This window comes from Oryctolagus cuniculus, chromosome 6, assembly GCF_051225735.1.
Source record: "Oryctolagus cuniculus isolate XC-2025 breed Fujian yellow rabbit chromosome 6, ASM5122573v1, whole genome shotgun sequence".
NCBI classification, from domain to species: domain Eukaryota; kingdom Metazoa; phylum Chordata; class Mammalia; order Lagomorpha; family Leporidae; genus Oryctolagus; species Oryctolagus cuniculus.
This window is the reverse complement of record NC_142872.1, coordinates 35,813,241-35,834,559: the sequence shown is the minus strand read 5'-3', so window position 1 is coordinate 35,834,559 and position 21,319 is coordinate 35,813,241. Positions and strand designations below refer to the sequence as shown.

Genomic DNA, 21,319 nt, shown 5'->3' with positions numbered 1-21,319 from the left:
CAGCTTCCTGACAGTGTGCCTGGGAGGCAGCGAATGGTGGTCCATTGACGCCTGTTCCTGCCGCCCGTACTGGAGACCTGGATGCAGCTCCTGGCGCCTGGCTTTGGCTTTGCCCCTGGTTGTTGCGGGCATTTAAGGAGTGAACCAATGGATGGAAGAGATCTCGCTCCCTCTACCCGCATTGCTCCGCCTTTCATGGGCCTGATTAAATCTCCTGAAGGCTATAACGCGAAGCGGAACACAGTGCTCTGTGGCCAGCGGAACTCTGCCGCCCGCTGCCACGCAGGGTGACGCGCCCAGGGCACGGCCATGCAGGGTGAGCCTGGCTTGCTCCTGACCTTGGGAACAACAGGTAGAGCACGCTTCTCCCCTGCCGCCTCCTGGAAGGTTTACTGTCGTGGCCTCTCGGAATCACAGAAAACAGTGGGTTAAAGGTCTTTCCTAGAAAACACATTCAACCTGATGTCCTGGATGCCTTTTCTGTCCCTCTCAGGGGTGACTCCGTGTTAGAAGGCTAAGATCTTGCCACCCGGGTTCTCGTGCTGGGTTGCGGTAAGTTCCTTAGCACTCCCATCTGCCCCAAAGGAAACGCCTTTGGGGATGACCTAAGGCTGAGATAGGTATCACATTCAGAGAAATTCTCCAAGAATACTGTTAGGATTTCGGCATATTGATTGGTTTTCATATTATTCCTCGTTTGAGATTCCGAGACGTGCAGGAAGGAAGCAAGACAATTCCTGCTGAGAAACAGGAAGCGCATTCCAGATTTACTTTGCAGCAGTTTCTTCTTGTAAAGGTTTGAAGGCCTGATACAAAATGAATTATTGAACTGATTTCATTTTTCTTGTTTTTCTTTTGTTCTTTTTGTCCAGCTTGAACAAGGGAGTTTGAAATCCTGTATCCTCAGATGACTGCTCCCTAGTGCAGGACCCAGACGTTGCAGCTGGGATCTGCTTTATGTACTTAAACTATCCTATAAATCATTAGAGTAAAGGGAGGGAAGAATTTTAGTCAAACTATTGCTTTTACTTTTGCATCCCACCAGAATGATTTTCCCAATGATATATCTCCACACATTCACATTTGCTCTATCCTTAGAGAAAATAAATGCCACTACTTCCAGGAAGCCTCCATGGAATCTGTCCCAATGTCCTAATTATGTGTGAGAGTTTCCTACTCTGAGCTTTACCTGGTATTTTCTTATGACCCTCTTGTAATTCATAACATGTTCTTTTTTATTATTCAATTTCTTCTCTCTCTCTCATTCTCCTTACTTACTTTTATATCCTGTGTCTTACACCTTATATGTTCATCTCCCCCCACAGTCCCTGGTGCTGTGTCCTGGGAATAGCAAACCTTTGATGTATACTGAACCTCTGAAGGCATTGCTGGGTGGATGTTTAGGTTTGGTTAGATTTTCCGCACTTGATTATAGAAATTATTACTACCCAGTCTCTGCTTTCAAGTGGGTTAGAAGTAAGCTGGACACATCCTAATCAAATGCCCATCAGTTCTGGACACTAAAGCTTAGTCTTATCCTCGGTGCACGGAGCTGTACCGATGGCGGACACTTGGAAGCACCACGGCGTGCCCACAGCTGGGGCAGGAGGGGCAAGACTGCACGGAAACCTCCGTTTCTCCTCGTGCTGGTGGTTGGCGAGTTACTTCCCTCCCTGGGCAAGTCTCTTCTGGCAGGAGCAGTCGCAGGAGCACTCACCTCCTCACAGGGTATTCAGGAGCACGGGATGAGCTATTCTAGGTAGAGTTCCTTGCACAGAGACTGGAACTGGACTCAGATGAACTCCGATTTGATGGTGGCTCTATGACTCTGATTGTGATCATCTATTAAAATCAAGCCATAATTCCATGAGTCAGAACAAAACATTTAGAAATCATATTGCCTGCTTGCTCTGATGTCCCTTTATAAATCAGGAGATGTTATTTGTCTTTTTAAATAGGTATTGGGAGAGTTAGCACAGGATCTAAAATTCAGTGGGAAACATGCTTGGCTGTGTTACGCTACTCCATCTCTAGCCTTTTCACCGAGAGCCCAAATCCTCCGACACAGCCCAGCGGGCTCTGTTTCTTCACGCACTGCGTGGTCACACCTGCTGCACCCTCAGCCTGCCGTCCAGCCAAAGTGTTGCTCAGGCTCCTCTGCAGCTGCCCACCTCTCCTGGGCCTTGGTCACCTGCCAGGCGAGCTGGCTGAACCCTGTGTCTAGACTGCCAATCAGAAGTGTAAAGCGAGTCACCGCTCAGCTTTCTGCTCTGTCTGGGAGATGCCAGGGTGAGCAAGGACACATGATCTGTGTCCGCACGGAGCAGGTGGTAAAGCAGTGGGACAAACACGAAGCAGATTATTTTAAAAATCGGTTCTTAATTCAAGCAGAAGGGGACATTGCTGTGAAGGTAAGCTGCAGGCTGTGTTGGGGTGGATGAGAGGCCCCAACCCAGCCCTTGGCCTGAACCTTGTCTTCAGTCTCTGCTCGAGTGTCCCCTCCCCAGTGAAGCCTTCCCTGAGCATGCAAGCACAGCAGTCGCATGCCCCCTTCTCTTTCTCTCCTGCATGCTGCTTTTCACCCTCTGAAATCACCATGCTGCAGTAAGTTTGTCTTGCTTGTTGTCTATCTCCCCCTTCGAGGATACAAACCCAGGGAGCTAAACCTCAACATATTATTCATGGCTGTCTCCCCACATCTAGAAGACAGCTCAGTATTTTTTTTGACAGGCAGAGTGGATAGTGAGAGAGAGAGACAGAGAGAAAGGTATTCCTTTTGCAGTTGGTTCACCCTCCAATGGCCACTGCGGCCGGCGCACCGCGCTGATCCGAAGGCAGGAGCCAGGTGCTTACCCTGGTCTCCCATGGGGTGCGGGGCCCAAGCACTTGGGCCATCCCCCACTGCACTCCCGGGCCACAGCAGAGAGCTGGCCTGGAAGAGGGGCAACCAGGACAGAATCTGGCGCCCCGACCGGGACTAGAACCTGGTGTGCCGGTGCCGCAGGCGGAGGATTAGCCTATTGAGCCGTGGCACCAGCCTGACAGCTCAGTATTAAAGAGCTGCTCCAAAGATTTTATGAATGAATAGATTAATGAATGAATCAACCATAAAGACCGTGCTCCTACTTCTAGGTCAGAATCTTCTATGCCATGGATTTCACACACTGGCTGGAGGGTGTGCAAAATGTCATGGAAATTGCCTGAATTCTCCTTACTCCATTGAACTGAATTCAGGCCAGCACATGCTTATTGAATTCCTGTTATGCTGCAGGTCCTGAACATTGAATTTAGGATTCAACAGAAGGAAAGTCGAGTTTCTATCCTCCTGCAACTGTGCGTCTGCTTGGGGTGTCAGATACAAAACCATAATTATCAAAACAATTGAATAGCACCTACTTTGTGCCAGGTATAATTCTAAGCACTTTACTAAATTACCTTGTCTTATCCTCACCACAGCTGTATGTGTTAGGAATAATTCTTGTGCCTAAAGAAGAGAGCAGGAATTCTGTCTGTGTTGTTTACTATTAATTCCTCAGCATCTTGCACAGTGCTAAGTAGATGCTCAATAAAAATGTCCCATATGAATGAGTGCTTTGAGAGGGGAGGGTGGTATTTGGACTCTGTGGCAGGGGACTTTGACCCAGTCCAAGGCATTAAGAAACCTCTCCCTGAAGATGTGACATTTTAAGATTTGAATAATGAATAGGAATTCACTTTGCTTTCACTTGAGTGTGACAACCTGGGCAAGCTCATCCTGACTCCGGAGTGATCATAATGTGTTGAAGTTTTCCACCCTGGGATTCAGTTTACTTCTTAGCAGAAGAAAAGCTGTCATGACGAACCTCCTCCCCGAGGAGGCTGTGAACACGTGCTGCAAGAGCATCATCAGGAGAGGAACCGCAAGGCCTGGCTTCCGGGAGAGAAGGCAGCAGGAACGCGCGGGCGGCAGCAGGTGGTTGGGGGGCACCCAGACCTGGGCTGCAGCTGGGACTCTGCAGGGCACAGGTGGTTGCCTCAGGTCTCCCAGGAGGTCAGGCTGAAGAAGAGCTTCGAGCAGCCTCATCCGTACCCAGCACTCGAGGAGCCTCCAACCAGTTGGTTTTTTGGTTGGTTGGCTGATTTTTTTGGTTTTGTTTTTATTTTGCTGTTTGATGTCAGCACCAGACTTGGGGAAGTCATCTGGGGGTTTTCTTGTCTCTGCCAGACCCTGAGGGCCTCCTCCCATGGCCTCTGAGATGAGTCACCTTTAACTTCCCCCCCTTCTGGCCTCCTGACTTGCAGAGCACCCCCTCCAGCCTCCCTCTTCCTGCAAAGACCCCGTTCCTCTCCTGGTCACCCTGCACCTCTCTGTGACGGCGTTACGTATAGCACAGGCTAACTCCGCTTCCAGGGTTAATGACTGCTACCTCTTCATTCGCTGTGCCTCTCAGTGAGATAATTGCCCTTTAATGGGAGTTTTGTGCAAATAATGCCTAATGAAAAGGATGGATCTTTAACATTGACCTTTTGGGCCCTTATAATCCCAAAGAATCTTTGCAGAGCCTCTTCTTGCTGGCACAGTCCCTGTGAGACTGTATTAAAATAATTTACTAGTCTCTCTCTTTTCCTGGAATGTGTACATCCTTAGGCAGAGATGGTACCTTATATACAATATGTCCATCACTCAGCCTAATGCCTGATATACCAGCAGGATGGCAACCAATGGTGGGATTGAAAATGGCAAGGTGCATGATTTAGGACAAGGGTGTGTGGGAAGCTGTCTGTTACCCTGAATGATCAAGCAAAAACACCTTATTCAGAGCTTTTCAAACTTTGAGGATGGGAGCAGGCGTTTGGCTAGCCGCTGCGATGCCTGCATCCCATGTCAGAGCACCTGGTTTCAGTTCCCAGCTGTGGCCTCTGAGCAGAGCTCCGGGCCATGTAGACCCTTGGAGGCAGCAGTGATGGCTCTAGTCGTTGAATTCCGTCCGCTCATATGGGAGATCTAGGTTGTATTCCTGGATCCTGGTCATGACGCCAGCCCAGTCCTGGGCCATTGCAGGCATATAGGGAGAGAGGTGGCAGGTAGGAGCTCCCTGTCTGTCTCCCTCTCTCTCTCTCCCCCAACAAATAAATCAATACCTTTTAAAAGAAAATTGTTAGGAACAGCAACAACAATAATAAGATAAGAATGACCTTGATATTTCTGGCATTTTGAATCGGTTGGCTCGGGGCCTGTGAAATCCACACCCCCGGCAGTTCTGGTGCAGAAACCCTGGGTGGGTAAGTAATGGTATCCTCTCCGCCAGTTTTCTGTAAAATGGAGTTGTTGAGAGACTCAAAGAGAAAAACGATGGGAAAGCACCTGGAAGTAGTTAAAGTGCAGCAACGCCAACTAGCTGCGTCAGATACGGAAGTCTCCAAGTTCAAGTTTGTTCTTTCATCCTGTGCCCCATCTGCTAGTGGATAGAGAGGACATGTAGGCATGGCACTCATTCAGTCTTCAGCATTGGAGAATACCTTTTCCGCTGAGGGGGGAGCAGGCCTTGCTTGGTTTGTTGTGGTCTGGAAGAGGAAAATGGTTTCATTTGTTTTGCTTTGTTTCAGCTTAGTTTTTGAGGATGATTACAGACAGCATTATCAATGAGTACTTTTTCAATCAGAAAGTATTCAGTGAGTGCCTACTATTGACTCAGAGGGTGTTTCCTAAGCAACTACTGTTTACCCAAGACTGAAACGCGCCAAGCTGAAGTATGTCTGTTCATGAATTCCATAATGCCTTAATTTATTTAAATCTGTTGAATTCATACTATGAAGGAACGCATCTCCCCAGCTATAAAATACTTTGTAGAAGCTCTCACCCATATTTAGTGATTGATCCATCCATCCATCCACTCAGTCAACTCCTTTGACTATCTACGTACTTTGTGCCAAGCGCTTTGCTAGACACTGGTGATACAAAGATGAATTATTTCTTCCTTAAGGACTTTACAGTTTCGTTGTTTTAGCTAAGATGAGTAGGTACATACATTAGCATCCTGTGATGAAAGGCTGAGGTTAGCATTGGAAATCATGGTGTTTACCTTTGCAGCGCTCACAAAGTGCTAGGCACTCTGCTAGATCATTGTATGAAGTGTCCTGTTTTGCCCTCGAGGTACTGTAGGGAATGCTGTTATTACCCTGGGAGACACCTAACAAGGCTTAGAGATATTTACCACGTTGCCCAAGAGCTTACAGTCAGTCAGTGTCAAAGGCAGGATTAAGGCCTGGCTGCCTAGCTCAGCACCACGCTGGCCCTTCAGCTACTCTGGGGTTTAAATATGGCCCCGGAAGCTCAGAGAAGGCCAACAGCAGCAGCACTGGCAATGTGGCCAAGCCCTGCCATGTGCCGGGGGTCCTGTGTCTGTTATCTCACTTCTTTTCTGACTGCACGTTGAACAGCTTGTTACTGTTCCCATTGTATAGACGGGGAAATGGAGGCCCAGAGGTGTTAAAGTTTTGTTCATGTGACCCATGTGACCTCAACCAGTGGATTCACTGGATTCCAATTTGTGCCAGATGACTCCAAAGCCCACCTGCCTTCCATTCTGCCTCCCTGCTCCTGTGAGGTTAGAAGTCAAGTGTGGCTTAGGAAGATTCTGGTGGAGATGGTTTCCTGTTGTGAGTCGGAGATTACCCACACAACAACCTGGGCCGCTTAGCCACTGCTGGGTGGCGCCTTCCTTGTGGTGGTCCTGCTCAGCCACGTTCTGGGGTCTCGGCAGGCTGCCTGTGTCTGGCAGGGTCTGCGGCCTCTCTCCTGTGTTAGCATGTCATGGTAGTCTGGAAGGTACGGTGTGCTGGTGAAGGAGCCCCTTACATCACCATGGCCTGGCCTGGCACCTAGCATTGCTGTCTCTTCTGTCCCGGGGAAGCAGGCACACTTCTGCAATGCCGTGCTACATATTTTTATAAAGAGGAGAGCCCATAAAGGCTTACCAAGTTTTTCCATCAGATTTTCAAGGCACATTTTTGTTTCAAATCCTATTTTTGAAAATCCCACTCAGGGGAATATTGGTTTTCTTTTACAGACTATTTAAACCATTTCTTCCTGCCTCCCAATGAAGCACAAAGGGCTTTGCCTCCTTTTTCCATCACATACAATAGCGTCTTTGACAGAATTTATAAATCTCAAACTGAAGCTCAGTGCTCGCTTGCCGCCCAGTGATAAGGCTTCCAAAGGCATTATTATTTCATGGGCCCAAACCAAACCAACCCTACCTCCCACATCACTTGTACTCATGATGGGCCGTGCTGTTTAATTCTCTCTGTCTGATTCATATTCTCTATATCCATATTCTCTCTCTCTGTCATCCTCTAAAATCTCGGTAAGAGTTTTGGTTAATTTGTGCAGCCTTGGATCCGCTTCCTTTGGCTGTGTTTTCACTTGCTCGCAGGGTGCACAGGTTGGAGAAGGGCAGTGTCCTCAGGTTTTGTCTCTGCTCTTGTACTGTGGCTTTATATGTGTGTCCAGCGGGTAACTCAGAACTAAGTGGTTTCTTCAGTGTAAGGGCTGGCAGAAAAAAAAAAAAAAAAAGCTATAGTGGAGCACAGAATCTGTCTGTGTTAGCCCTCTGTCACCGACTACTCAACCCCGCTTTTGGCTTCACCTAAATGATAAATGGTCCTATTGTTTGCACTTTAGCGTTAAAAAAAAAATAGAGCTCAATCTAGATGAAGCTAGGACAGAGACCCATTTCACTGCACTGTACTTTAATATTCCTGAGAGCCCGTGGCATTCCGGGTGGCTCCTTTGAGCAGCCTTCCCTCTCCAGGGCGGAACACTGAGCTGTCTTTGTTTTGTCTGATCTTTCAGTTAAATAAGAGGTGGTCACTTATCCTCCCGACTCCCCTAGCCTGCTGGATTTCCACTGCTCAGAGAGAAACTGACCACACGGGAAAAGGTAGGGGTTTCAGGCAGAGCATTTCAGCGTGTGTTGACAGGCAGCACTGACTTACTCAGCAAATCCTGCTCCGAGGAGCTCCAGCCAATGAAGAGGCTATATCCCGGCTTGCTTGGGGGCTTCTGAGTTTGAGCTGCGTGCAGAAATGTAAGGCAGTGCTTCCTGGCGCTGATGGCAAAATGGGACCCATCTCTAGTTATTCCTCGGGCTTCCCAGCTCTGCAGATCTGGAGGAGAACCTACATAAACATACTGGTGATGTAGCCAGCTCCAGAGGCCGGGAGAATCCTGATGGATTCAGCAGACTGGCTGTGTACTTAGATTTGTATTTTGTATTTGGAAGATGAAATGCTTCTCTCGCTACCTGCCTTACATCTTCAGACCTCCGAACACCATCCTCTCCTCCAGCTGCCACACGGAAGGTACAGACCAGAGAGGGACAGTGTCTGGGTGGGTGGGACAGAGTGGGCTGGTGGCTGCCTTCCCAAAGGTTCTGCTGACGCCGCTTTCTGTAGCTACTAAATAACTGTCGTTCCTGGCAAAAGCTTATCTCTGACCGACTTAGATCTGCTTCTAAAACCAGGCTGTCTTGTGCAAGGAGAGGGAACTGTTTTCTGAAGAACAGCGTAATGTTGCAAAAAGGTGATCTCCAAGCTGACACAGCTGCTTAGAAAATAACTCAGAAATATTTTGCCAGTTTCCCTTGTTCCGTTTAACATGCAAACAAGTCATTGCAACTAGCACGAAGAAAAACATTCCAGTGAGTGCTGCCACATACATTTATCCATGATCTCTGTTTGTCACTGTGTGTTGAATAACTTGGTGCGTGCCCAAGAAAGCAATTAGCAAAATAGAATGAGCTTAGGACTTGACTGGGGAGTGTTGATTGTTGCACTGGCTCACTTGGAGTCTGTCCTTGGGTTACAGGGCAGTAGGAACGGAGCTGACTGTCAGCACTCACTGGAAATGAGCTCCGAGGGGGTCCTGACTTAGTACTCTAAGGAAAGGGTGAGCCGAGTCTTGTCCATATCCCCCAGTTCCTACTCCTCTTAGGGACCTCCTCTTTGGCCATCTGATCTCGTATGATGAGCATATGTGTGCGTGTACTTTCTCTATGCACGTGTGTGTGGCTTGTAAACATTCTGGCAATTCCCTTTCGATTAAGCACTACGAGATTCAACACTTCTCCAGTCAGTGGCTGGTGTCCACGTTCAAAGTATGCCCGCTTCTTAATATTTGACACAGCCGTGAAAAAGAACAATTTCAAGAAAAGCATCCGGCTGGACGTTGGCAGCCTTAGGGATGGTCCTGCTCTCGGTGCATGGCTGAGGAGGGCTGGGCTGGTGAGGGGCTGCGATTCCACCTCCAGTCTGGGTAAGCCCGTCCAGAACTGGCTTGGTGACAAGCCCTCCCTTGTCTCTCCTCCTCAGAGCAGGAGCCTGGGATTAGGGGCTGTGTGCACAGAATGAGAGCAGCATCTAGCCGTCTGAGATACCGTCAGCACCCCCAGGAACAGACAGTGTATGTTCACGTTTATGTTTGAGAGCACGCTTGTATTGCGACTGAGACTTTGATACCTCATAGTTTTGTTTTGTTTTGTTTTTACATTGAGCTATTTCCTTAAAACAGTTATTGGTGGCAAAAAAAAAAAAGAGAGAGAGAGAGAGAGAGAGAGAGAGAGAGAGAAACCTTTTCTTCTTTGTGAAGAGAAACTTGACCAGTTCCTATACATATATTGAGGATAGAGGAGGGATGGTGGCATAGATTAAAATCTGCAGGAGAACTTTCCAGGTAGGAAAGACCTAACCCACCTAGGAAGCTGCCTAAACGACCTCTTTCTGATTGGTTCCCGCATCCTCTCCGCCCAGCTTAGACTTGGAGAACCCAAGGACTAGGTCTGTGCACTTGCTGTTGGGTGCGTTATTCCAGCTAAATATCCTGCATTGTGTGGACGAAGCCACGCCCACATTAAGAACTTTTGGAACTCGTTTTGCCTTTTAATGAAATTTAACTTAGTTATTGCGTCAGGATGGGAGCTCCATTTTGTTCCCGTCATGACAAGCAGTGTCTGCTTTCCCTCCTCCCACCAGAATTGGGGCAGAGGTGGGAAGGCGTGTTGAACGCCTAAGAGGCACAGGGGCAAGGACCACATCTGACAGAACTTTAGCACCGCAGATGGGGCGCGGGGCACGTGCTGGACGAGCGTGAGTGGAATAGCAAGCAAACAGCTCCAAGTCCCTTACTCGCGCTTTGCCCAATTTGTATCTGCAATGTGGAAATTTACAACTCAATGTGATAGTTGAGTACAACTCTCGGTAAAACTCAGCCCATGATATGTGCCGTCCATATGTTCGGTGAGATAGTCGAGTTTTTTTCTTTATTTATTACGCTATCTTAGGCAGTGAGTGGTTTCCTCAAACCTATCATTGTCTCACCAAAAACTAGTTACATTTGTTTAAATTTTGAGGAGAAAAATATCCAGGGGTCAGAATGATTCTAAGTTTGTGGTGTTCTTGTGTGTGTGCGTGCACACGCATGCGTGTGTGTGCATTTCTTTGTCTACAGTTAGCAGTCATGTCACTGTAGACACAAGTCTACTCTGGAAAAAATTGTAGTTCTACATTTCATATTTTCTTTAGCTGAAGAAATGGGAAGTGAATAATTTGAACACTTTGCCTGTACAAATCAATAAATCCAAATAGCCCAAACAGTCTCCTTAAAAGGGAGTTCTAGGGGGCAGGTGTTTGGCATAGCAGTTAAAGGGCCTCTTATGATGACCACATCCCATTTTGGAGTGTTTTGGTTCAAGTCCCAGCTCCACTCTCAGTTCCAGATTCCTGCTAACACACACACAGAAAGGCAATAGTATTTGGGTCCCGGTATTGTGGGAGATCTGGATTGAGTTACCAACTCCTGGCTACAGCCTGGCTTATCCCTGGCTATTGTGGTCACCTGACAAGTGAGCCAGAAGATGGAAGAGAAAGCTCTCTCTCTCTCTCTCTTTATTTATTATAATAAATAAAATGCAAAGTATTTTAAAGAGTAACTCTAGCACAATTTAATAGATTCAGCAATTCTCAGGCTTTTTAGGGGACATTGATCTTGGAAAGCTTGAGTTGTCTTCTTGGTTTCACTTTTTGAAAGAAAGATTGAGTTATTTATTTGAAAGAGTTACAGAGAAAGAGAGACAGAGAGAGAGAAAGATCTTCCATCCTCTGATTCACTCCCCAATGGCCACAGCAACCAAGACTGGGCCAGACCTAAGTTGGGAACCAGGAGCTTCAGCCGGGTCTACCCACAGGGAGCAGGGGTCCAAACACTTGCACCATCTTCTGCTGCTTTTCCCAAGTCACAGGCAGGGAGCGAGATCAGAAGTGGAGAAACCAGGACTCGAGCCAGCATCCACAGGGGATGCCAGTATCACAGGTGGTAGTGTTACCTGCTAGGCCACAACAGCGGTCCCCTCAGCTTTACTTTTGAGTTGTTTTGCAACACTGGAAGAACACAGGCTTTGAGTCCTTACTCTGCCGTGTGCCGAATGCATGATACTGGGTAGTTAGTTAATCTCTCTGAGTCTCGGTTGCCTCATTAGTAAAATACAGAGAGTAATTCTCTGTACAATTATTGCACACAAATGCATCCCGGATGCCATGCACAGGGTGCTAATAATGCTAATGATAATAGTATTCAGCCTTCCCTTATACGGTACTTATTGGGTTCAAGGCGTGAAGGCATCAAGTCGGCGCATTGTACACAGTAATACACTTGTGGATAGGACAAGTCACTAATACATGCTTCACCAGCATGGCTCCTTTTTCCTTCCCTCTCTCACTCTCAGCCCTCAAAGCTGGGTTTCTAATCCATGATACAGAGGTTTTGTTTTCCAGGTCCCAGGCCAAATGGTTTTTAAAATAGGAGCATTTTTTTATCGCGCCATCTCTCAAACACAAACATATTCATCTCTTAAAAACCTCTCAGTGGGGGCAGACGTGTGGTGCGGTGGTCAAGTTGCCACTTGGGGTGCCTGCATCCCGCATCACAGTGCCTGGTTTCAGTCCTAGGTCTTCCGTTTTTCACTCAGCTTTCTGCCCAGGCATCCTGGGAAGCAGCAGGTGGTGGCTCGAGTACCTGGGTCCCTGCCACTCATGCGGGACTTTCAGGTTGAGTTCTGGGTTCCTGGGTGGAGCCTCTCTCACCCCTGCCCATTCGTGGGCATTTTTTTGGGGGAGTAAGCCAGAGGATGAAGACCTCTGTGTCTCTATCTCTCTGCCTTTCTAATAAAATCCTTTCACATAACATTAAAATAAATAAATACTGTTTTAACCAAAGAAGATAAAGCCCCTCAAGGGTTTCCCAGGGCTCACAAGCCCCTGTGTGTCCTGGCACCCGCCTGGTGTTCCTGTCTGGCCTCAGGTCTACTCCATCTTGCATGGTCTCCAGCCACACAGATCTTTGTTCCTCAAAATCTTCCCCTCAACCAGAGGCTCTGAAAAGGCTTCTCGCTCTTTGCTGTCCCCTTGCTTTCAACTTTGAGTCCAGCCTTCAACTTGCAGTTCAGCATAAAAGCCACCTCTGCCCCTGAGAATATCATAGTTCCTAAAGAGCCAGGGGCTTGACTGGAGCACTTACCCTAGCTTGTCATTGTGCACAAACCGATGCAACTGTTTGTTCATTCCTGTCACCCTGCCATGCTGAAAGCATCGTGGGAACTAACCCACATGTCATTTGGCTCTCCTCTGTACCTACCAGGTACATAATAGGTACACGATAACATTTTGTTGAATAAGAAGATGATAAATATGAAGGCAGTTCTGTGGGTCCTTCTTTAAGGATTTTTTTAAAAAAATTATGTGAGAGGTAGAGTTACAGAGAGAGAGAGAGAAAGAGAGGTCTTCCATCTGCTGATTCACTCCCCAGATGGCCACAATTGCCAGAGCTGGCCTGAACCAAAGCCAGGAGCCAGGAGTTTCATCCAGGTCTCCCACATGGGTTCAGGGCCCCAAGAACTTAGTCCATCTTCCATTGCTTTCCCAGGCCATTAGCAGAGAGCTGGATCAGAAGAGGAACAGCTGGGACATGAACTAGGCCCATATGGGATGCTAGCACCCCAGGTGGAGGCTTAGCCGCAGCACCAGCCCCTTTGGGTACATTTTTAAAATATATGTGAAAAAAATGTAAATGTGGGTTGTTTTAATCCTCTGAGGGGGAACTTTGGGTAGTCATACTTTAGGGGATGACTTTTAGTAAAATGCTCTTCTTGAACTTGAAATAAGAGGATCTAAACAGAAACCAGGGCAACCAGACGATGCTAATGCATGATCGGAGTTTGAGGAGGCAAGTGGGCTCTCTTCTCTTTTTGTAGCACTCCTCGGTGAAACATGCCATTCCCTCCCCTCTTGGTACAGGAAGATTCATGCAGGGGAAAAATGGTTTCAAAACTGGAAAAACAAAATCCCACTCATGGCCAAGAGTGAAGTGGGAGGAGCCTCGCCTGATACTGTGCAGTGGACCTGATTCGGCACGAGACAGGGGATGAGCTTTCTGGGTTATCTGAGGAATCAGAGGGACCTTTCTTCTGCAGGTGCGAGAGCGATGCACCTTGCCACGTGCTGCTTCCTTTCCCCAAGTTGTCTTTGTGGCCTTTCCGTACTGTAGACCCTGAGGTGGTCTTTCTAGGAAGCCTTTCACAACCCCAGATATTGAGCTGTTGTTAGGAGTCATGCAAGCCACAAAGCCAGCGGGAGGAACAGAGAGGAACAAGGGCAGCCCTGATGCCTGTGGCCTCCAGCTGTGCACCAAGGGCCACGCCCATAGCATCTCACCTGCTTCTCATGTTGAGCGCCAGTGTCTCCAGGTTTCCAGATAAGGGAACTTACATAATGTAACTTGTCCAGAGCCACTGTCACTCAAGTGCCACAGCCAAGACTCAAGTGCAAAGTCTCCTCATAGCAAATCAGTGCTCTTGACCTTTGACACGGCACCACAACCTTCCTTCCAGGTGTGATGACAGCCTTCAGATGAATGAAGCAATCTGTTTACCTGTTGACCCTGGGAGACCAGCGACAGCCTAGGCACAGGGAGTCTGCCCTCTTCCTGCTCAGTCTTGCAACCTGGTTTAGCACAGAACTTGACTCTGAGAAGGTGGGCAGTAAGTCCCTAGATGCAGGCCTGGCTAGGAGAGTGATGGACACGTTCACCATCTTCTTTCCTTCAAGAGAAAGAAATATGTGGGAGCAGTGTGCCTTCCAGATGATTCCAAAAGGCAGATTTCCTGGAAGTCTACAGGTACATGCACACAGATGGAAAAAGAACAAGCTTTTCAATCTCATTATTATTTCATAAATGATAATGCAAAAAGAAAACCTATGGTGCTTACTGCTTGCTGACAAATGCACTGTGCGTACATAAATGCAGACGTATTGGTGTGGGTATGTGTATTCCTCATAACAATCCTGTGACATAAATACTGTTTTGATCCCCGTTGTTTCTCCAAGAAAGGCAAGTCACAGAGAAGTCAAGTAACTTACCCAAGGTCACACAGCTGTTAAGGGCAAGAACTGGCATTATGGACCGGCGCTGTGGCACAGTAGGTTAATCCTCTGCCTGCGATGCCGGCATCCCATATGGGCACTGGCTGCAGTCCTGGCTGCTCTTCTTCCAATCCAGCTCTCTGCTGTGGCCTGGGAAAACAGAAGAGGATGGGCCCTTGCACCTGCGTGGGAGATTGGGAAGAAGCACCTGGCTCCTGGCTTCGGATTGGCCCAGCTCCGACCATTGCGGCCATTGGGGGGGTGAACGAACAGATGGAAGACCTTTCTCTGTTTCTCCCTCTCACTGTCTGTAACTCTACCGCTCAAATAAATAAATAAAATCTTTAAAAAAAAAACTGACGTTAGATAGGCAGTGCAGCTCTAGGGTATGTACTAAGAATGGCTTCCTTGTATGCTTTGTGCCTTTCTCAAATGTATAGAATTCTTGTTCTTCTTGTTTTTGAAATAATCTTCTCCTTCCCTCCTGAATATTGAGAGCTGTTCCACGCTTCCCAGCCCACACCCACTGCACCTCCACCCACGGTTTCCCCTGACTGCTCACATTCTCATCAGCCCCGCCCATCTTCACAAATACACACTTACGTTTCATGTCTTTCCCCAAAGCGCGTGGGAGATAGTAATGCCTACCTTGACGGGTTATTGTAAGCATTAACTGAGGCAAGGCCTCACGTTCGTTGGTATTGTTTTATGTTTTAAATATATTTATTCTTAGACGCAATGGATGTATGGTCCCTGCTGCCATCTAGGGCCAAACCCCCTCTTTAAGCTGGATCCCGTCCTCTCTCCCCTCCCTAAATGCATGGTTCCTGCACCTGTACCACATTCTCTACCAACACCAACGTTTTCCCATCTATAGGATCACTTGTGGTTTTTTTTTTTTTTTTTTTTTTTGGTAGTATACAAACATAGTGTAAGTCATGGCTTTGAAAAACTCATCTCGTGGTCCTGTTTGTTCCTTCACCCACACCCCACTCACTGCTCCCCTTTCAGAACAATGCTTTCAGAAGCTCACGGTCACACCTCCTCTCCTCTAATTTGCTGTTTCCATCGCTCCATCGGAATGACCCTCGTGAGCATCACCAGGGCCCCCAACATGGACGGATCCAATCGCTCTCTGCCGGGTCTCCCGAGACCAGAGCCCTCAGAAGCACTGACACACGTGACCATAAAAGCTTCCTCTTGACATGGTTGGTTGGTTGGGTCCCTGCGCCCATCCTTTGTCTCTGTTTCCTTCTCCCTCGCTGTGCAGCCCTGCCACACTCCCCTCTGGTTCCTTGTCCTCGTCCCCCACTTCACTGCTGGAGCCCAGCTCAGCATCTCCTCCGTCTGCACTCGCCCCGGCTGGTCTCGTCTTCTCCCACGGCCTGAAACACCAGCTCTTTGTACCTCAGCTCCCACCTCCTCTAAAATTCACACTTGCACGTCCAACTGCTGGCCCAACGTATCCGCTAGATTGCATGGAAGTGATTGCAAAACACAACTCCGGATTCCCCCCTTAAAAAAAAAAAAAAAAAAGACAACTATTTGTCCAGCATTCTTTTCCAGCTCAACAAATGAGAGGGAGTCCCATTCTCCTGGCAACTGAAGCCAGAAAAACAGGGAGTCGTTCTCAGTTTCCTTTTTAGTCTCCGCAAATCCATCTTCCAGTTCTGTGGTAAATCCTCCCGACTTAACCTCCTAAAAATACCCAGAACCATCCAATCCCTTCCCTCACTCAGATGTTTCTTCACCAGAGAATCTCCCTGGTTCTCTGTCTATCCATCATCTCCCTATCTCTGTCTCAACCTCTCGTTACTTTCACCCTCTTTTATTGTGACTGCATGACATGTGTCTTTACTGACGTTTTCCTACGTATTACCTCTCTCTTCCCACTCTGGAATGTAAGTTACGTGAGAGCAGAGGCTTTCTGTTTTGCTCCTTCCTGGATCTCCCATGCCTAGAATAGTTTCTAGCACAGAGGCAGCACATAGCAGATATTTGTGGGTTGAATCAAAGGATGTATGATTGGATGTTTATATAAAGTCTTATATAAAGCTTATATATAATATAGTGGACAAAAAATGGTCTCTGAAACCATTCAAGCCCGGGTCCTGATCTCAGCACTCACAATTCCCTGCTGAATGTCCTTTAAGTTACTTAGCTGGTATATTCCCTTCTTTAATAATAGTACATCAAAGTAGCATTGTGAAAGTGAAAGTATTTATATTATAAATCACCAGTGTAATGTGTGTCTATATCCCATGAATGGGGCAGTGCGTTCATGTTCTATCCTACTGTACTTGCCACAGAAACAGTCACAGATGGTATTAATAGTTCCATATTGATTGAATGCCTTTCCTGCTTAGAGAGCTACCATTGATTGAGGGCTCCTTATGTTCCAGGCTCTGTGCTAAGAACTTTGCAGTTGCTACATCACATAATCTATTGCAATATGGCAGGCATAGTTCTCAGCACATGGGAAACTTAGAGCCTCATCCCTCCCTTCAGAAGCTGGGTTCTAGCAGGAGAGAGGGAGGCACATGCCCACGACTCTCACTGTCGGTGCTCACCCTGGCTACATGTGAGGATCACCTGGACCAGATACACAGCCATCTCCATCACAGACCTATTGAAGGAGAGTCCCTGGACATGGATCCCTGAACTCGGAGTTTTTAAGGTTTCCCATGGCTAGGAGCTAAGCAACAGTTAAGTAGAATGATGTACTAAGTGCCCAAGGGAAGATCTGTACAAAGCAAAAAAAAAAAAAAATTGCTTAGTTAGATCCTTATGGAATGAAAAGTAAAAACCTACAGCTGAAAAGAGGTTGCTTTCAGTCAAGACTTCGCTTGTCTGGCAGAAGAGTGGCTGTTCCAGGAAGATTCAGGGTCATTGTCATCCACTCAGGAATTCAGCAGAACTCTATTGAGCATTTGTCTGCTTCAAGGTAGCTGTGAATTTGCTTCAAGAATTGATACTCAGGTATTGGCTAAAGCATCTGCCTAATATATAGAAAGCCATTCAATTTCTTGGGCTTTTATTTTCTCATCTTTGAAAAGGGAGAGAAAATTAGGCATATATGAAAGAGTTGCTTTTGTGAGTAAACATGAGAATTCATACAAGTAAAATGGGTCTTCAGAAAGTACTTGAAAAAACTGTGTGTGATTTCAAATTTTTGATCCAACTAGGATTACCTTTTACTTCCATTTTTCCATGTACTTTTTGAAACACCCTCATGTACTGTGGTACCCTGTGCAAATTAAGAGCATAAAAGAAGAGAGCTTTTTTTTTTTTTATGACGTGCACTGTTCTTTTATTTGCCATTTGAAGATCATCATTCACGTTCATTCAGAAGCTTACAATTATGAAATAGAGCAGTCTTATTAATTGTCTTTGTATTAGTGGAGGCCCCAGGAATCAATTTTGCTCCCACGTGCTTTGATAGAGTGTAATCACAGGAAGAATGCTGAGCCAGCAGTCCAGAGACACTCAAATTCTTGTCCACTTGAAACTGGCTAATCCTTCTGTGCCTTGGAGTTGACTGGGATATAAAAAACCCGGTGGTGCTGGTGTCAGGTTAAATGCTTTATGATGTGTGTCTCCCTGCTAAGTCCTCCCTTGGCTGGGAGTGGTAACCCATTTGCAGGAGTTCCTGATAAAACATACAAGGAAATTATCTGTTGATAAGAAAGAGGGAGAAAAGAAATCAGCGTGTAGGGGCCGATGCTGTGTGCGGCAGGTAAAGCAACCGCCTGCAGTGCCAGCATCCCATATTGGCACCAGTTCGAGTCCCAGCTGCTCCACTTCCAATCCAGCTCCCTGATAATGTGCTTGGGAAAGTTGAAGAGGATGGGCTGGATGCTTGGGCTCCTGCACTCACATGGGAAACCTGATGAAGCTCCTGGCTCCTGGCTTCTAATGGGCTCAGCTTCAGCTATTGCGGCCATCTGGGGAGTGAACCAGCAGATGGAAGACCTTCCTCCCTCCCTCCCTCCCTCCGGAACTCTGACTTTCAAATAAATAAATAAATCTTAAAAAAAAAAAAAAAAGAAATATTGAACTGGAAAAGCTTTTGACTTTGGAATCAGATAAACCAGATCTCTAATTACAACCTAAAGTTATTTATCCTCTGGGTGTCTTTTTTTTTTTTTTCAACCATAAGATGGAAGGAATTATGCTTCCTTTTCATTTTTGCTATAAGGATGAAAGACGTTTAATGGAATTTGCTGGGAGCCCCGTAATACATGGTGCCTGTACTTGCTCTGATGATATCTTTGTTTAGGCCTTATTGGCAGTAACACCAGGCTTGTCTGATTGCAAAGCATCATTTCCTTCCACTTAGCCATGTTCTCATCAAAAGCTCTGGTTTCATTCTTCCAATACCATTTTTAGATTTTTATCTATTAGTTCATTTTACATGAAAGGCAGAGATACAGAGATCTGCTATCTACTGGTTCACCCCACAAATGCCAGGCTGAAGCCAATGCCCAAGAACTCAATCCGGATTTCCCATGTGGGGTGGCAGAAACCCAACGTCCTGAGCCGTCACCTGCTGCCTCCCAGAGCATGCATCGGGGAGGGAGCTGGAATCGAGAGTGGAGCAGGGGCTTAAGCCCAGGCCCTTCCATAGGTGATGTGGGTGTCCCAAGCTCTTCTTAACCATAATGCCAAATGCGCACTGCACTTTCGTATTTTAATTATGCCAACTTCCATCATTTTTACTGGTGTGTGTTTATATCATACACTGGTCGGCGCTATTATGATTTGGGTTTCTGGATCCATATTTTGTCTTAGATTCTTTTGCCCCAAGGCAATTCCTTCATTTTGATTCAATTTTATAAATCTAATAGAAAAACCACTGGCAGTGAAATCATTGCCATCATTAGAGAAACTGGCCCATTAGTTTTCTGAGTCATTGTTTCTTTACTGGCAGACTGAGCTGGGAGAAAAGATGGACTGAGATGGCCAAGGCCTTGATCTTCACGAGTGTCTGCTAAAGCAGTTCGTAGGAAAAGCACACAGGAAGCTGATAAATGTGTGACTTCAAAGATGTGTGCGGGAGCCTCTTCTTGGTCCTATTGTTGATACATGGAAATGTGACTTTTTTGGAAATTTTAGGAGCAAATCCAGTAATCCGTGAACCTCCGTGAAAGAGAAGTTATTTATTCATTGATTCAAAAATATAAACACACACATGAAGAGTGAATCTATAATGCGTTAGATATTAGCTACTGGGTGGTTTCACAGGTGGTTAGATAGATGTGGTTTCTGTGATTACAGGAAGCACATAAATTAATCTAATAAATTAAAGTTCACTGTGACAAATGCTGCAATGGAGAGGACATGACATTGGGAGAAGATCTAATCGGTTTTTGCTATGCACAGGAATATCAGGACAGTTTCCCTAGGAAGTCACTGGAGCTGAGCTTTGGTGGATGAGTAGAACTTAACTGGGCAGAATGAGAGAGAGGATTTTTCAGGCAAAGGAGAGTGTGTTTGCAGGGCTCGCCGAAGGTCCCGGCCGATGCTAGGTTCAGAAGGAGAGCCAGCCTCGCTGGAGTGGAGAGGCCAACAAGGAGCGTGGTAGAGAATGAGGCCCTGGAGCCGTGTGACCCGGTCTGCCTCCGTGACATCAGTTAGAGAGCTTGGTCTTAATCCCAAGAGCAACCGCAAATTATTGATGGGCTTAATTTGGGGGAATAAATGATCATATTTGCAGTGCATGAAGACTTTTCTAACTGCTGTAAAGGGATTAGATTAAAAGAGCTAGCAGTGGATGGATATATTTTAGGGTGTGGGACATGCAAAACAGAGATATGGAGTCGCCAAAAACAGTCCTTCCTGTTACATTTCAGGAGACTTGGAGATGGTTCTGCGTATACCTCAAATTGCTATTTGTGACTGTGTCTGGAGAGAACAGTCGTAAGCACACAGAAAACTGTCCCTTTTCTTGACATCCAGACAAAGGAATTTTTATTCTCAATGAGCAGTGGCAGAACACACTCTGCTGTGTTTAGCAGGGGCAGTAAACACGCCAGGCAGAGGAGTGAGCTTGCTCTTCCAAGCCTGCAGTTGCAAAGCATGCTATTTGGAAGGAAAGAAAGACTGTCGAAGGAGAGAACCACCAGGAATGTTTTCGTGGCACATTTCTTTAGCAAGATGGGGCTGCTGCGGCAGTCTGTAGATAGCCTTGTATGTGTGCTCAGCTGTGTACATCCATATAAACAGCAGGCTGGCCCCCTTGGGGCATGGTTGACCAAAAGCCAGTTTTACCAGCAAGACTGGGAATCTGTGACTGCCTTGCTATGGGTCCCTCCTTTTGTGGATCTTTAATCCAGATGCCAGTGAATTGCAGAATGTGCCTGGGAACCCTAAGTGTAAAATCCTGCGGAAGCTAAGCAGGTGGCACTACCCAAAAAAGGCTGCTGTGAATTTGTGAGTTCAAGCCCTGCCTGAAGGCAACATAAGTCAGCGAAAAACAAATAAACAAAAGAAAAGGCACCGAGTAAGCCAAGCCAGGTTTTCATTCCACCTATACCTAAAGATGCTTTAGAGACTTCCTGGAAAATGGAATTAAGAAGTAAATTTACTTTGGTATGGAAAAAAGTCAAATTCTATGCATACAAAGGGTTTTCTAAAAAGTTGATGGTAAATGTGTGTTATGAAAAAGCTATGCCTGATTTTCAAAATTGTACACAAAAATAAATTTACTTTTTAATTCTGTTTGTATGCATGTTATAAAAATTTCTTATCACTTGAAGGGTAAAGAGAGAAAGAAACTGAAACAGAGAGATATCTTCCATCTGCTGGTTTATTTCCGAATGTCTTGCGATGGCCGGGGCTGATTCTGGCCAAAGCCAGAAGCCAGGAA

The 21,319-nt window shown here is 46.6% G+C and overlaps 1 protein-coding gene across 6 annotated transcripts in view; it reads left to right on the top strand.

Annotated features, from left to right (window-relative positions):
• PPP2R2B (protein phosphatase 2 regulatory subunit Bbeta) overlaps positions 1-21,319 on the top strand; it is a 490,171-nt gene that overhangs the window by 24,834 nt on the left and 444,018 nt on the right. For 2 of the 6 annotated variants that reach the window (XM_089334554.1, XM_070074981.2), the window contains exon 1: positions 7,918-8,343. The exons of 2 other annotated variants lie outside the window; for them this stretch is intronic. Coding sequence is in view for 2 of the 4 variants with exons in the window: in XM_051843270.3 (XP_051699230.1) it covers positions 8,265-8,343 (79 nt within the window). In the remaining 2 variants the exon portion in view is untranslated. Of the gene's footprint in view, positions 1-7,912; positions 8,344-21,319 lie in introns of those variants that run through there. 2 more of the 6 variants (XM_051843260.3, XM_051843270.3) reach the window with 2 other exon arrangements.